This window comes from Boleophthalmus pectinirostris, unplaced genomic scaffold (genome assembly GCF_026225935.1).
Source record: "Boleophthalmus pectinirostris isolate CB_2022bp ecotype Guang Dong unplaced genomic scaffold, ASM2622593v1 HiC_scaffold_17, whole genome shotgun sequence".
NCBI classification, from domain to species: Eukaryota; Metazoa; Chordata; class Actinopteri; order Gobiiformes; family Gobiidae; genus Boleophthalmus; species Boleophthalmus pectinirostris.
The window spans coordinates 32,404,177-32,418,636 of record NW_026571115.1 but is presented as its reverse complement, the minus strand read 5'-3'; the positions used below and the strand labels follow the sequence as shown (position 1 = coordinate 32,418,636).

At 43.7% G+C, this 14,460-nt stretch overlaps 1 protein-coding gene across 1 annotated transcript in view; it reads right to left on the bottom strand.

Annotated features, from left to right (window-relative positions):
- Window positions 1–14,460, bottom strand: part of LOC110155069 (nucleosome-remodeling factor subunit BPTF-like) — an 81,916-nt gene that overhangs the window by 12,264 nt on the left and 55,192 nt on the right. Inside the window, 5 exon segments of the mRNA XM_055153102.1 lie at window positions 56–281; window positions 1,957–2,036; window positions 3,126–3,830; window positions 5,096–6,339; window positions 11,234–12,257. Of these exon segments, the coding sequence (XP_055009077.1) occupies window positions 56–281; window positions 1,957–2,036; window positions 3,126–3,830; window positions 5,096–6,339; window positions 11,234–12,257 (3,279 nt within the window).

Below are 14,460 nucleotides of genomic sequence, written 5' to 3'. Positions count from 1 at the left end.
CCATACACAGAATAAAAATACAGACATACAGTTCAGACGCTCTGGTGAGTGGTACCTGGACTTGCAGCTGCAGCTCCTTGTCCAGCAGAGCTCTCTTCTTGAGGATCTCGGCCTTGAGCTGCTCCTTGTGCTTGTACAGTAGTGCCGTCAGTTTGGAGGCGTTCTGCTTGGACCTCTTCTGCTCCACCACCTCCTCCTTCTTCCTCTTCTTAGCTGCCTGCTTCTCGTCCTTCTCGATCTTGTCCAGGAGGAACTTCATCACCTGGTTGCACACGATCATCCTGCAGACGCACCAGAATAAAGTTAGTATGAAAGATCTCGCACTGTTACATATTTTTTAAAGAATGTAGATTGATGTTTGTGTTATTATAATATTTTTATATGAGCTTATGTTTTGAAAAATAAAAGGTACTATGTATATTAGGGTGAATTATTTGCCCCAGTGTCAGAAATTTAACTTGTACCCAATTTTAAAATGTGACAAAACCAATTAAAAGAAAATCTGTGGAATATTTGCTCAATTTAATAAAATCTACTGGGTCCACCCAGACTCTCAAGTTCCATCCTAACAGTGTCCATAAGGCTCTGGCAGAAAAATCTGTTTTTCTCAAATAACTTTAAAAATAATAATTTAGGGCCATGGTGTCACTGAAAGTTGAAAATAAATGTTGCTATTTTAAATCTCTATCTTCATAACTTTCTAAGATATGACAATTTTTTCATACTTATCTAATATCCACAAAGGCCAAAGATGAAATGAGAGACAAAGTTTATTCTTTCTGTAGTGATCGTAGACTGTATAAAAAAGTGGAGTAAGTGAGTGCGACATCACCCAGAGCATCTCAATGACAGGTACGGCTCAGGGTTTGGTAAACCTAAGTTTCCAGAAAGGATAAAGATGTTATTAAAGAAAAACTGATTTTTCAGCTCAGATTGAAGGCTTCCACAGGCACTAAATTTCAGAGGCTTGGTGGACCCAGTAAACATCATTTTCCGGTCAAGCGGTAACAGAGGGAAAACAGGGGCAGATTTTTTACATTCAAATGTCTCTTATTCAGAAACTAGAGGGACTATTGAAATAAGTAAAGTATCAGAATGTAGGAAAGAGTTACACTCCAACAGGGTCAAGTTAAACCTGTGATATTCTTTCAAGTTGTTGACAAAAAATTTAAAAACTCATGTCGGTAACAGAGGGAATGAAATATGCAGCACTTTTTGGGCAATAAATACAAACAGTGATAACTCTTGGTTCTCACTTACATATTCCTTAACAAACTGGTTTGAATATTTGCTTCATATAGTTTTCTACCATATGGTACAAGATTAGGTTGAAAAACCTCTTACTTTTTGAGTAATGAGATTTTTTATTAAGAAAGGTCATGGTAACGGAGGGAAAAGTAACGGAGGGAAAATTGTGCAAACAAGTAGAAGGTGCATGATTTTGCATAATTTGTCAACTTTTTTGTTTTCCGAAAACTTTATTACTACTTCAAAATGAAAGGAAACTATTTCTATAAAATATGTCAGTCCTTCCAAGCAAATTTTTATCATTTTAAATACATTTAAAAAAAAAATCATGTACCTTCATCAACAGTTCAAAGATATGATGAAATACATCCATTTATTTACATGATTTGCAGGTCTTTGAAATTTGGGAAATAATTTTTGTTCCATGTTTCATACATGGTCTGTTAAAAACGTATGAAACTTTAGAACCAAAAATGGTACAGAAAAAAGGTAAACAGTTTCATAAACTAGAGCACATATGTATCTGTTGAATACATTTTTATATCAGATGCATTAACTTGAATTTTTGGCCTTGCTGTTTACTTCTGCTTGACCGGGCCCATCAACAGAATTTCATGAAATTTCTCATGGAAGTTTACTTGCAAATGATGCAACTTAATGTCTATGCCATGATACAAGTGAAAGTATAATGATTATAGGAGCACCTACCTCTGGTTCTCTTCTCGCTCAGCAGCAGCCAGAGATTTCTTTTGCTTCAACAGCTCTGCAGCAGAGTTCTTGAAGGCCACCTGAAGGAAATTAATTCATATGGAATTTACTGTCTCTCTGCTGAAATAATTTTTATTGTAAATCACCTGTAAATAATGCATGGAATAATTCTCGGGTAACTAGTCGTGTACTCTCCAACTGCAAACTGTACAATAGTGGTGACACAGACCCGACCAGCAAAATGGGTCCTTCAAATGGTGAGCAAATCAAATCAAATTTTTGCAAAGCTTCATGCAAATGTCCAAAAAACGAAGAGCATGTAAATGCCTTAGTTTAAAGAAATGCCTAAAGAGCAGTGCTGGGAATCATTAAAAAAGCCTATTATGTTATTTTTTTTATTATTATTATTTATTTATTATTATTTTTTTTTCTCTTTTTTTTAATGTACCTTTTACATTTATATGAATTTTATGTGTGGAAAAAAAAAACCTTGGCATTTATATTATGACTTAAATGGAGAAAAAAAAGCACTGACTATATTCCAAATTAAAGAAAAAAAGTTGACAATGAGATACATATCTCGATACATTGAGCTTTCGATTCGATACGATATATTTTAAATTGCTTCGATACAGTTCAATAAAAAATAAAGGCTAAATCATGTATGTGATAAAAGTAAAAGTCTTTGTTAAAACCTTTCTTGTGCAAAGTTCATATGAAACACAAACATTTTAATCATCAAAACAGTGAAAATGTCAAATGTGTCGCATAAACGAGTTTCCTTCCTCTAAACAAGCAACAAAACTGTAGCGCTGTTTCAAAATAATTTAGTAAAATATGCCAAAAAATACTCATGGCATTACATCGACACAGCAGTCCCTGATATTGATACCGGATCATCAAATTAAACGCTAAGATATATCGATATTTTGATATTTTTGCACATCCTACTAAAGAGTGACTGTAAAACTAATTGCAAACTAAAAGATTACACTGATTGTTTGTGGAAAGCATCAATTTCGTCGACCTAAACCACCAAACTACTGCGCAAGATTTAAAAACATGATTTTCTGAATGATCCATGAACTTCTTCAGTCCTGATAACAACAACAATGATACTTTGACTTTAAATATCTGCCATTATCTGCGTCTGTCAGAGTCGGTCTCACCTTGTTGTGAAGCCCGTCCCTGTTTCCAGCTGCCTGTAGGTGGTGCTCTTTGTCCCTTTTGCTCTCGCTGTGTTTCTTCTTCTTTGGCGGCGTGGGCGTTTGCTGCTGGACCGGCTGCTGTTGCTGCTGTTGTTGTTGTTGTTGTTGTTGCTGCTGCTGGTGCATCCTCTGTAACTGCTCCTGCACTGTGGGCGGGGCCTGGATCGTCACCATGTTCTGAATAGCGCCCCCCGCCGTCTGGATCTGTATGGGCAGCTGTAGTTTGATCTGCTGCGGCACCGCCCCGCCCTGCTGCTGCGCCTGCGCCTGGATCTGAGCCTGGATCTGGGCGGCCACGTGGGGGGGCAGGGCCGACAGGAGCTGCACGGGCTGCTGGAGGCCCGGGACCGTGATGAGCTGGTGCCGGATGGGGGACTGCACCTGGATCTGGCCTGGGACTCCCGGGGGACTCTGGGGCTGGAACTGCACCTGGAGCTTAGCCTGGACGGGGGGAGACTGGGGGAGGACCTGGGGGGAGGTGGGTGGCTGTGCTTGGCCCGGTTGTTGCTGCTGTTGCGGTTGCTGTTGGGGTTGCTGTTGGAAGTGGACTTGGACTGGCCCGTGAAGCTGCGTCTGGAGCTGGGGGGTCTGAGCGGGGACCTGGGATGCGGACTGGACCCGGGTGGGACTCTGGACCAGAGGGAGGGTTTGATTTTGGAACTGCACCTGAGAGAAAGACCAACACAAAACACTTTTAATACTTTTGATTTTGTTGCTGCTTTTGTCTTTTAAAACTGTCTGTGCTTCTAGGATAGTCCTGAGGTAGCTTAGATCTTCTAGTCTAGTCCTGGTTCAGTTACAGGTTTTGTATCGGTTTAGTCCAAATTTTGATATGATGTGAACACAGCCTTTTGAGTAAAATATTAGATGTCATTTCAACTTCAGTATAAAAAGAAAAACCTTCACACTTTGATTATTTACAATAATATGAAAAATGTTTAAAAGGGTCCTTTCACACCGACAGCAGTTGGTGCACCAAACGTTCCATTTGAATTAAAAACTCTTAGTTCAGTTCATTTTCGTTGGTGTGAAAGCAACCATCACACTCTGATCTGCACTAAATCAAGCGAACCGAGAGCTCAGAAAAGAGGTGGTCTCGGTCCGCTCGACTCCGCTCCAAATGCCAAACTCTGGTGCGGTCCCTCTGGTATGAATGCAAACATGGGTCATAGACAGTTTCTCCAAACTAATTATGGGATGCGTCATGGAAGGGCAGGCTCAGACTCTCAAACTGAGAGCGCCAACCCCTCCCCGGTCCTCATTTTCCACCATCCCAAACTGAGTGTGCGGTGGCGAACCCTTGTGCCCCAATAAAGGGGTGTGACAGGGGTAAGGGTTGGGTCTGGACGCACGCACTGTGGCTGGCGGTAAGTAGGTCTGTGAGTCCAGGCTCCCCGGGCCCAGGGAGCTGGAGGCCAGCTTCCGCTTGGGAGGATAGGGACTGACCCACGGCATCAGTACCCTGTGGAGGGGCGCCATGGAAAGGCCACAGGGTGAGATGGTGCGTCTCGGCCTCGCCTGACATATGGAATAGCCTCAACATCTCTGAGCCATGTGCAGTCGAACCCGCTGTGTGCAGGAGCCTTGGATATACAGTACATCAATTGGACCAATTTTGGTTGGTTTGCAGGTGTGAAAGCGAAACACACTGAAGTCTATATGCTACAGAAGAACTATTTTATTCTCTGGTGTGGACCAAATAACCAAACTAGAGGTGTGAAAAGATGATGAAGATTTTATTAATGAAGTAACACTGTTAACTGCTCGAAAAACCTGATTTTGGAAAACATACTGTTCAAATTCCTCCCTTCTGATTGGGTAGTTATTTTAAGTAACTCTTGTATTAGGTCTACAGTAAGTCATGTATGTAAAAAACTAAAATAATTAACTGAATACAAAAGGAAACCCCAAAGAAAGTAATAAAGTCATACCTGAGGATGGACTTGTGTCTGGACCTGCGTGGTCTGCTGCAGCTGTGGTCTTGGTTGAAACTGCACTCGGACCTGCTGCGGGTGGATCTGCCCTGGTTGTGCTTGGTTCTGCAGCTGTTGGATTTGCTGAACTTGGCCGAAATTCTGCACCTGGATCTGAGCTCGGATCTGGGCCGGACCCTGAGCCAGACCCTGAGGCGGGAGGGAGGGGCTGGTCTGGACTTGGAGGTGAGTTTGCCCGACCGTCGTCATGACCGTGGACACCGGTATACCCTTTATGTGCAGCGCGACCGAGGAAGCTGGAATTTGTGCGGAAGAAGTCTGAACGGGAATTTGAGAAGTCTGGATGTGGGAAAGCTGAGAGATTGGAATTTTGGCGATTTGGCTTTGCGTGGGCGAAATCTGGGCAACGGAAATTTGGGTAGGAGCTTGAGTTTGCGATACCGGGATGTGAGAAACTGGAATTTGGGTTACGGCAAGTTGCGACGTCGGAATTTGCGTAACGGATAACTGGGACGTGGGAACTAATCCGCCTTGAATTTGGGATACGGGAAGCTGAGAAGACTGGATTTGAGCAGTGGCAACTTTGGAAACTTGAGAAATTTGCGAAGACGGAATTTGATGTGCTTGAATTTGGGATACTGGAATTTGCGAAACCGGAATTCTGGACACGGAAAGGGGAGAGGTAGGAATTACTGCTCCTTGAATAGGGGACACAGGAAGCTGAGGCGATTGGATTTGCGAAGGAAGTTGAGAAGTTTGAATTTGCGTCGTCGTGACTTGGGAAACTTGGGAGATTTGTGAATGCGGAATTTGCTGTTGAATTTGGGATACGGGAAGCGGAGAAGCTTGGAGCTGAGAGCTGGGAATTAACGCCCGTTGAATTGGCGATACAGGAAGCTGAGAAGTTTGAATCTGCGTGGTCGCCGCTTGGGAAATTTGCGAGATTTGCGAATGCGGAATTTGAAGCGGGGAAAGGGGAAGCTGCGAGGTCGGAATTTGGGTGACTTGCTGCATGGAGACCGGAGTGGGAGATTGTACTTTAGGCTGAGGAGCGAGCGAGTGCGTGGAGGTGGGGACGGGGGCGGGGACGGGGGCAGGAGACGGGAGAGACGCCTGAAGAGGGGGCAGGTTGGCGGGCTGAGCGGAGACGACGGCCTGCTGGACCGGCTGGAGCGCTGGAGCCTGAGGTTGGGCGGCGGTCCAGGCTTGAGGCGGAGGTGGCGCTCTCTGTCCCGTCAACACTGCAATGAGATAAAAAGAAATAAATCAGGTTAATTAAACGCACTAAATATTTTTTAGACTTATGTAATCACCAGGTTGTCCAGGTAGCTTCTACAAGTGGATAAATATTTTTAGAGCACTGCGTAACTTTTCTGGAAGAACGTCCAAAAGTAAGTAAGTAAAGTTTATTTATATAGCACTTTTCACAGACATAGACCACAAAGTGCTTCACATTCAAAAGATAAAGAAACATTCATAATAAAATCAGTCATAGCAGCTCTAAACCTGAGAGGGTGGGTACGCTTGTTCAAAGAGAAACGTTTTTAGTTGCTTTTTAAATGCATCTACACCAGGGGTCACCCAACTTTTTTCTCTGGGGGCCACATTATCGCACCTGACTGTGATGCACTACACTACTCTGCCCTACACAACTCTGCACTACACAACTCTGCACTACACGACTCTGCACTACAGTACTCTGCACTACACAACTCTGCACTACACAACTCTGCACTACACAACTCTACACAACTCTGCACTACACAACTCTGCACTACTACTCTGCACTACAGTACTCTGCACTACAGTACTCTGCACTACACACTACACTCTGCACTACACAACTCTGCACTACACACTCTGCACTACACAACTCTGCACTACACAACTCTGCACTACACTCTGCACTACTCTGCACTACACTCTGACTCTGCACTACACGACTCTGCACTACACGACTCTGCACTACACGACTCTGCACTACACGACTCTGCACTACACGACTCTGCACTACGACTCTGCACTACACGACTCTGCACTCTGCACTACGACTCTGCACTACACGACTGACTCTGCACTACACGACTCTGCACTACACGACTCTGCACTACACGACTCTGCACTACACGACTCTGCACTACACTACTCTGCACTACACGACTCTGCACTACACGACTCTGCACTACACGACTCTGCACTACACGACTCTGCACTACACGACTCTGCACTACACGACTCTGCACTACACTGACTCTCTGCACTACACGACTCTGCACTACACGACTCTGCACTACACGACTCTGCACTACTACACGACTCTGCACTACACGACTCTGCACTACACGACTCTGCACTACACGACTCTGCACTACACGACTCTGCACTACACGACTCTGCACTACACGACTCTGCACTACACGACTCTGCACTACACGACTCTGCACTACACAACTCTGCACTACACGACTCTGCACTACACAATTATGCACTACAGTACTCTGCACTACAACAACTCTGCACTACACAACTCTGCACTACACAACTCTGCACTACACAACTCTGACACTCTGCACTACACACTCTGCACTACAACAACTCTGCACTACACAATTATGCACTACAGTACTCTGCACTACACAACTCTGCACTACACAACTCTGCACTACACAACTCTGCACTACACAACTCTGCACTACACACTCTGCACTACACAACTCTGCACTACACAACTCTGCACTACACAACTCTGCACTACAGTACTCTGCACTACAGGACTCTGCACTACAGGACTCTGCACTACAACGACTCTGCACTACACAACTCTGCACTACACTACTCTGCACTACACGACTCTCTGACTCTGCACTACACGACTCTGCACTGACTCTGCACTACACGACTCTGCACTACACGACTCTGCACTACACGACTACACGACTCTGCACTACACGACTCTGCACTACACGACTCTGCACTACACTCTGCACTACTCTGCACTACACGACTCTGCACTACACGACTCTGCACTACACGACTCTGCACTACACAACTCTGCACTACACAACTCTGCACTACACAACTCTGCACTACACAACTCTGCACTACACTACTCTGCACTACACTACTCTGCACTACACTACTCTGCACTACACTACTCTGCACTACACATACTCTGCACTACAGTACTCTGCACTACAGTACTCTGCACTACACAACTCTGCACTACACAACTCTGCACTACACAACTCTGCACTACACAACTCTGCACTACACAACTCTGCACTACACAACTCTGCACTACACAACTCTGCACTACACAACTCTGCACTACAGTACTCTGCACTACAGTACTCTGCACTACAGTACTCTGCACTACACAATTATGCACTACACAATTATGCACTACACAATTATGCACTACACAACTCTGTCACTGTTTGATCTCGAGCTTGTCACGTGATGAACATTTGGCTGCAAGTGTAAATATGTCATGTAATTATTTAAATATAAATACTAATAAATAAATAATCATATAAATATATTTTTAATTGAAAAAAAGTTATATATATGTATGCATACACAAGACGCAGATGTGTTATTATTTGCCAAAAAGTAGTTAAAAATAATAGGCCATGACAACTTTTGAGTATTGCCTCATAGGGCTGGGGGTGGGGAGTTTAAAGGAGCGTGAAGAGCCCCTTTAGTTGATCTACACTATCTAGAGAGTGAAGGTAAGGAGGCAGTTCATTCCAAAGTTTAGGTTGAGACGGCTTGAAAGGCTCTGTTGCGTTTTAAAACTTGTCCAATGGACCATTAGCAGATTTTGGCTGGTAGACCTCAGGCTACGGGCGGAGGTGTACGGCTTTATCAGATCTGTGATGTAAGCAGGAGCCCGGCCTTGCAGAGCCCTAAACGTCAGCACCAGGATCTCAAAGTGGTGGTCTCCATGAAGATGTTACTACTTTCCCTGTAATCTTAAATGAACGCAAGATAGAGACGTTTATTTGCCATAAACGTGAAACATTCCTAGCAGCCCCTCCCATAAGAAAAGTTACATTAATTTAACCGTTTGCTATGTTGAAAAAGTAACAGTAAAAGAATGAATATAAACTGTGAGGGATGTCAAACTGTAACAGATTTTGTGATAAGTAACATCAAAATCTGTGCCACTCACTATAAATTACACAACAGTGGGCATTTTAAAGTCACAAAAATTCTCAAGCAAAGTCTGGAATTGATCTCAGAGCCTTCAGTGTGAGAGGCGAGCGCACGAACCACTGAGCTATGAAATCAGATCGTGGGATAGTGTAAAGGCCGTACACAGCGGAGCAGTTTTATCGGCCAAATGCCATCACAGCAGATAAAGCTTTGGGGTTGTGTAATCATTGCATCACCGTTAAAAATGCTCCATCAGCTTTTATGTTTTATTTTTGTATTTGATGCTCTAGGTGGGTTTATTTATACTCTTTACAGAAATGAGGAAACGCCAATCTATTTACTTGTACTAGTTTTATTGACTTAACGAGTAGAGCTTTATTTATACTTCAGGTGGATCTGTTTTATTTGTATTGTGCAGTACTTTTTGAAACTGTTTTGTTTATGAAATGTGCTATGTAAATAAAGTGTACTGGATTGGATTGGAATAATCAAATAATTACATTACTAGGGCTGAAGTTAAAACAGAAAGTGAGCAAGCAAAATACGTGGATCTTACATAATCACACCCACTTCCCCGTTTTTTTGGTTTTTTTTGGCCGATAGCTGTTGACATTTTATTAAACACGCCCGATATTTCTGATAACAGAGAAACAATAGTGGAGAAAAACCTGACAAATGAGATGAAAATGAAGAAAATGAGTTTATTGGAGCAGAGACAAACGCTTGGCTCACAGTTCGTATCTGATCATGATTCATATAAACCTGGTAACATTACATTTAAAGGCACACTACGCAACTTTTCTGGTGTATGCAACCTGCTCTTCTCTTCTCAGATCTACAGAGAAGCATCCCTACTCACGGTCAGAGCAGCATGTTTTTCATTGTGTTTTTATTTATCAGTAAAAACAAATAAATAAAATGTGATGGATAAATTAAACGTGGAACATTCAAGTCTAAGCAAAAGTATTTAGTGCATGTTTAGGACGTAACTTTTTTTCCAGATCAGACCAGTTTAGAACATCGTCATAAGAGTCATATCACCATTTCATATAACACTTAATAGGCGCGTTTCAGCTGACGTCATTGTTATTAAAAGCCCACGTTGCATGCTGGGAAATATTTTGGTCGGAGGCAAGAAACACGGTAGTGGTCAAACACAGTGCGTAACCTTGCGTATTTATCCCCGATAATGGTAAATTCCTGCTGCATTATCGGATGCACAAATAGAAGCACGGAAGAAGGAAAATGTCTTTTTCATATTCCGAGTGAAAAGAACCGCTAACGGTGAATTAAACGGCTTTCAAACATCCGCAGAGCAAACGTAGAAGATCCAAACCGTGGACTCCAACAAGTTCAACAACACATCGAGACTCTTGGAGGTTTTCATCTTTTCTGCTGTGAATGGCCCAGGAGTTTTCACCAAGTTATTGTGGATATCGCCCAAGTGAATATTTGTCCAGGTAGTTGGCGATTCTGACCAGAAATTTGGTTTGTTCCACCTTTTGTCGGGGTTGAAAAGGGTGATTTGGCTCCGTCGATGCTTATGACCAATTTCTGGTCAAATCGTCTTGGGTCCTCTGCCATTAAATGGGCCAATAACCGGGATCAATACCCTTTACGTGCTTTCTCGCTCCGTCCGTCATGTTGAATTAGTGTTTCTTGCCGCCGACCAAAATAATTCCCAGCATGCAACGCGCGCTTTTGTCAACAATGAAACTTGCCTATAGGGACGCAACGATACATTTTTCCCACGATTTCCACGATTCGATTTTGATATATTTTAAGACACACACACAAAAAAAAAATCTCAAGTAACTATTTTCTGCTAATGATTATAATATAACACGGTGATATTATCGTGATCACGTGACTGAAAACCTCCTATTACTAATATCATTTTGTTTCAGTCAATAAGTAAGAATATTTAAATCTAATAATAAGTTAAACATTAGTATTCCAAAGTCCACAGCACTTTACCTGGCACTGAGGGCGTTGTGGACGTGGCGGTGACCGGGGTGACCACAGCGCTGGCCGCGACGGCGTGAAGCGGGGCCCGGACGGCGGCTTGCACCTGCGCTCGGGCGGGAGACGGCACCGATACCTGCGTCACGCCCATGACCGGAGCAGACACCGGGGCCAGAGCCGGGGTGGGGACGGGGGGCACGTTCACCGGGACCGTGGCCGTGGCCGCCGGCGACGCTACGACCTGGGTGGGACTCTTCACGGCGAGGGCTGGCGGTCTCACGGTGGGTAATTGGGGTGTGATTTGGGCGGGGTGTACCGGTTGTAAAAGTTCCTGCGGCGGCGTTAGGAGCTGGGCTGGGAGCTGGTGCTGAGGTCTGGCGGGCGTCGACGTGGCGGTGGGCGACGGTTGCGTGAAGGCCTGGGTGAGATTCGCGGGTTGAGTCGCGACGGGGGACACGGCGGGTCCGAGTTGCGAGCTCGGGGTCAAAACCTGCGTCGTCACGGGCAGCTGGGCGACCGTCTGGATCGGGTTGAGCAAAGGAGCGGGGAGCGCCCTCTGCAGCTGCGGTGGCGTGGTGACGGACGGGGGCGAAATCGAAGGGGCAGTGGGTAAAATTTGCGGGGCGATTTTCGGTAGAATTGGGGTTGAAGTGATCGGAGGTTGAGCCGGTTGGACTGGACTCGAGATCGGGGTCGGTAGAGGAGCGACCATTTGCATTTGGGCCAGGGAGGAGGGCGTGGTCTGGACGGGAGCGGGTGGGCGTGGCTGTATGGGCGTGGGGGTTTGGGGGGCGGGTCTGGCGGGCATCGCTGCTGCGGTCGGGGCGGTTGTGGTGGCGGGCAGAGACGAGGAGGAGGAGGAGGAAGGGGGCAGGGGCGTGAAGAGGAAGCGCTGCACTTGGCCGTTGGGCATGGCGGCCTGCATGAGCTGCTGTCCCGGCCCGGGGATGACGGTCACTCCCTGGGGTACGATCTGCAGCTGGCCCTGGGTCTGGCCCTGGCCCTGGATCACCACGGTCAGGCCGGGGTTTCCTTCCTGAAGAGAAAAGGAGGCAACAGAAGAGGTTATAGGTAAAATGTTTTATCAAATGTTTCTTCAGTGTCAACATTTGGGCAGCAATATAAGAAAAATACATTTGTGAAGTATTTGTTAAGTATTTCTGGGTCTGGGTGATACTTTTTTCCCCCAAAACACTGATTTTTCACAAGCTTTTGTCTTATTTCCTGCACATAATTAAGACTAACTTTTAAAACCCTTCAAGATCTCAAGGCAATTTTAGTACCTCGCCTGGCTTTTTTTTCTTTAATTTTGCTATTAAAACTCCCACGTTTACCCTCTAATGAAGTGTTATACATCTTTTTTTTTCAGTACAACCTGTTAGTTGTGTCATATGGCTGTAATAAAAGCTACAGGACCAGAAATACAAATGAAAACAAAAACAAAACAATAGAAAATTCACAATCTTTTACACATAAAACACAGCAAATATGTATAAACAACTTTTTGGACATAAAAAATGCTTAATTTAGGGTCTTAGTGCAAACTATCAAGTCTGTAAATAAACTAAAAATATCCTTATTGCCTCAAAACAAGACAAAAGAGTGCAATTGCCCCATGACTTTCCTGGTGTCAGTCATGGAAACGGCTCGTGTCAGGTCCAGGCCACAGTGTCACATCACTTCCTGCATTTCCATGGTGTTTATTACATTTGGATTTGCACATTTTGAGTGACATAAACCTTTCAAACTAAAAATATTGAGGGATGAGCAATTACGCAGACCAAGATGCGTAATTTGCCATTTGTTTGAGAAGTAACTGCACTTAGAGCGGCTCTTTGGCTAAGTCTGAGCCAATCAAAATGGACGGAGCGTATTAGTTTGGCGAAAATCAAAGTTCCTACTGGACACTCGCTTTCACTACGTCATCATGCAGCGTGTGTGTGATGTAGGATAATGCCGGAAATATGCTCAGAATGCCACTTTTCTCAGCCTTTCAAGGAAAAAAGTAAGTGTCTTTGTTTTATGGTTGGAAAGTTATGTTATAAAAAATACATTCCCAGGTATCGTATACTATCCCGTTGGTCTGGAAAGGTTAATAATATCAAAAAATCCTACCCCCAAGTATGTTAACTCTTTCCCCTCTGGACGCCTACTAGGAACAACCCATACATATGTTACTAGGGCTACACCCATAGAGCATCACTGCATAAAAGAAAACAGACTTCCACGAGTGATTATAAATGATTTTTACACTCATGAACTTAATTGTAACACAGACATATTTGTATCTCTGGAAACCTTAGACTCTGAACTCTTCATTTATGGATGTTTAAATGTGATTCAACTCATTTATAGGTGTATAACAGCTCACTGAAAATGAGAGTTTACCTGGTCAGGTGCAAACTCGAAAACAAAAAACTACATTCAGCATCTGATATCTGCATGTTCTGAGTACTATATTCATAAAAAAATAAAAAAATATACTTTGTCAAAGTATTTAAACAGATTTCATATCACCAGATACAGTATAGCCAAGTGTACATCTGTTTTTACCTGTTGTTCACCTGTGTGCACCCAATTAATTTTTTTCCATTTAACTTATTCAACTTATTTTATTTATTCAACTCATTTAACTTATTCAACTAATTTAGCTTATTATAATATAATAATATAAGAATAAAACTCTTCCCCGTCAGTGTGTGTTCAGTATTTGTCATCTTGGTTATTTTCTCGTGTGCAGAGCTCCTGCATAAGCGTTTTTTCTGTAGCGATTCTGTCAAACATCGCATCTTGGAAAAAAAGACTGAAATATTTTAAAGGACTGGCCTGGGCAACATCCAGATTTCAGGGCAATTTTGGTTCATAATCGAGTATAAAGCTCAGATAGTTTGTTGGGATATCGCAGGACTCCACACAGACGCATCAGCGGCATTCTCACCTTCTCCCCGAAAGTCCGTCGCTATCGCTGTTTTCCACTTTATAATCAACTTCAACATCATCACTTTGAAATCTATAAAAGTCACTTTCTCTAAACTTATCCATAAAATACGTCCGCTCCTCATTATTTCTAAAACTGTGCGCCGCAGCGCCGCGATCTTTCCATTGCACGTGTTTCGTGTTGTGTTTTTTCCGGAAGCTACCATCGTCACTATTTCGATTAACTTCAGTAAAAATCGGCGAAAACATATCCTTGAATCCTATTGGTCAGTCTAGTGTGGGTTGTAGTGGCCCCCACCTAT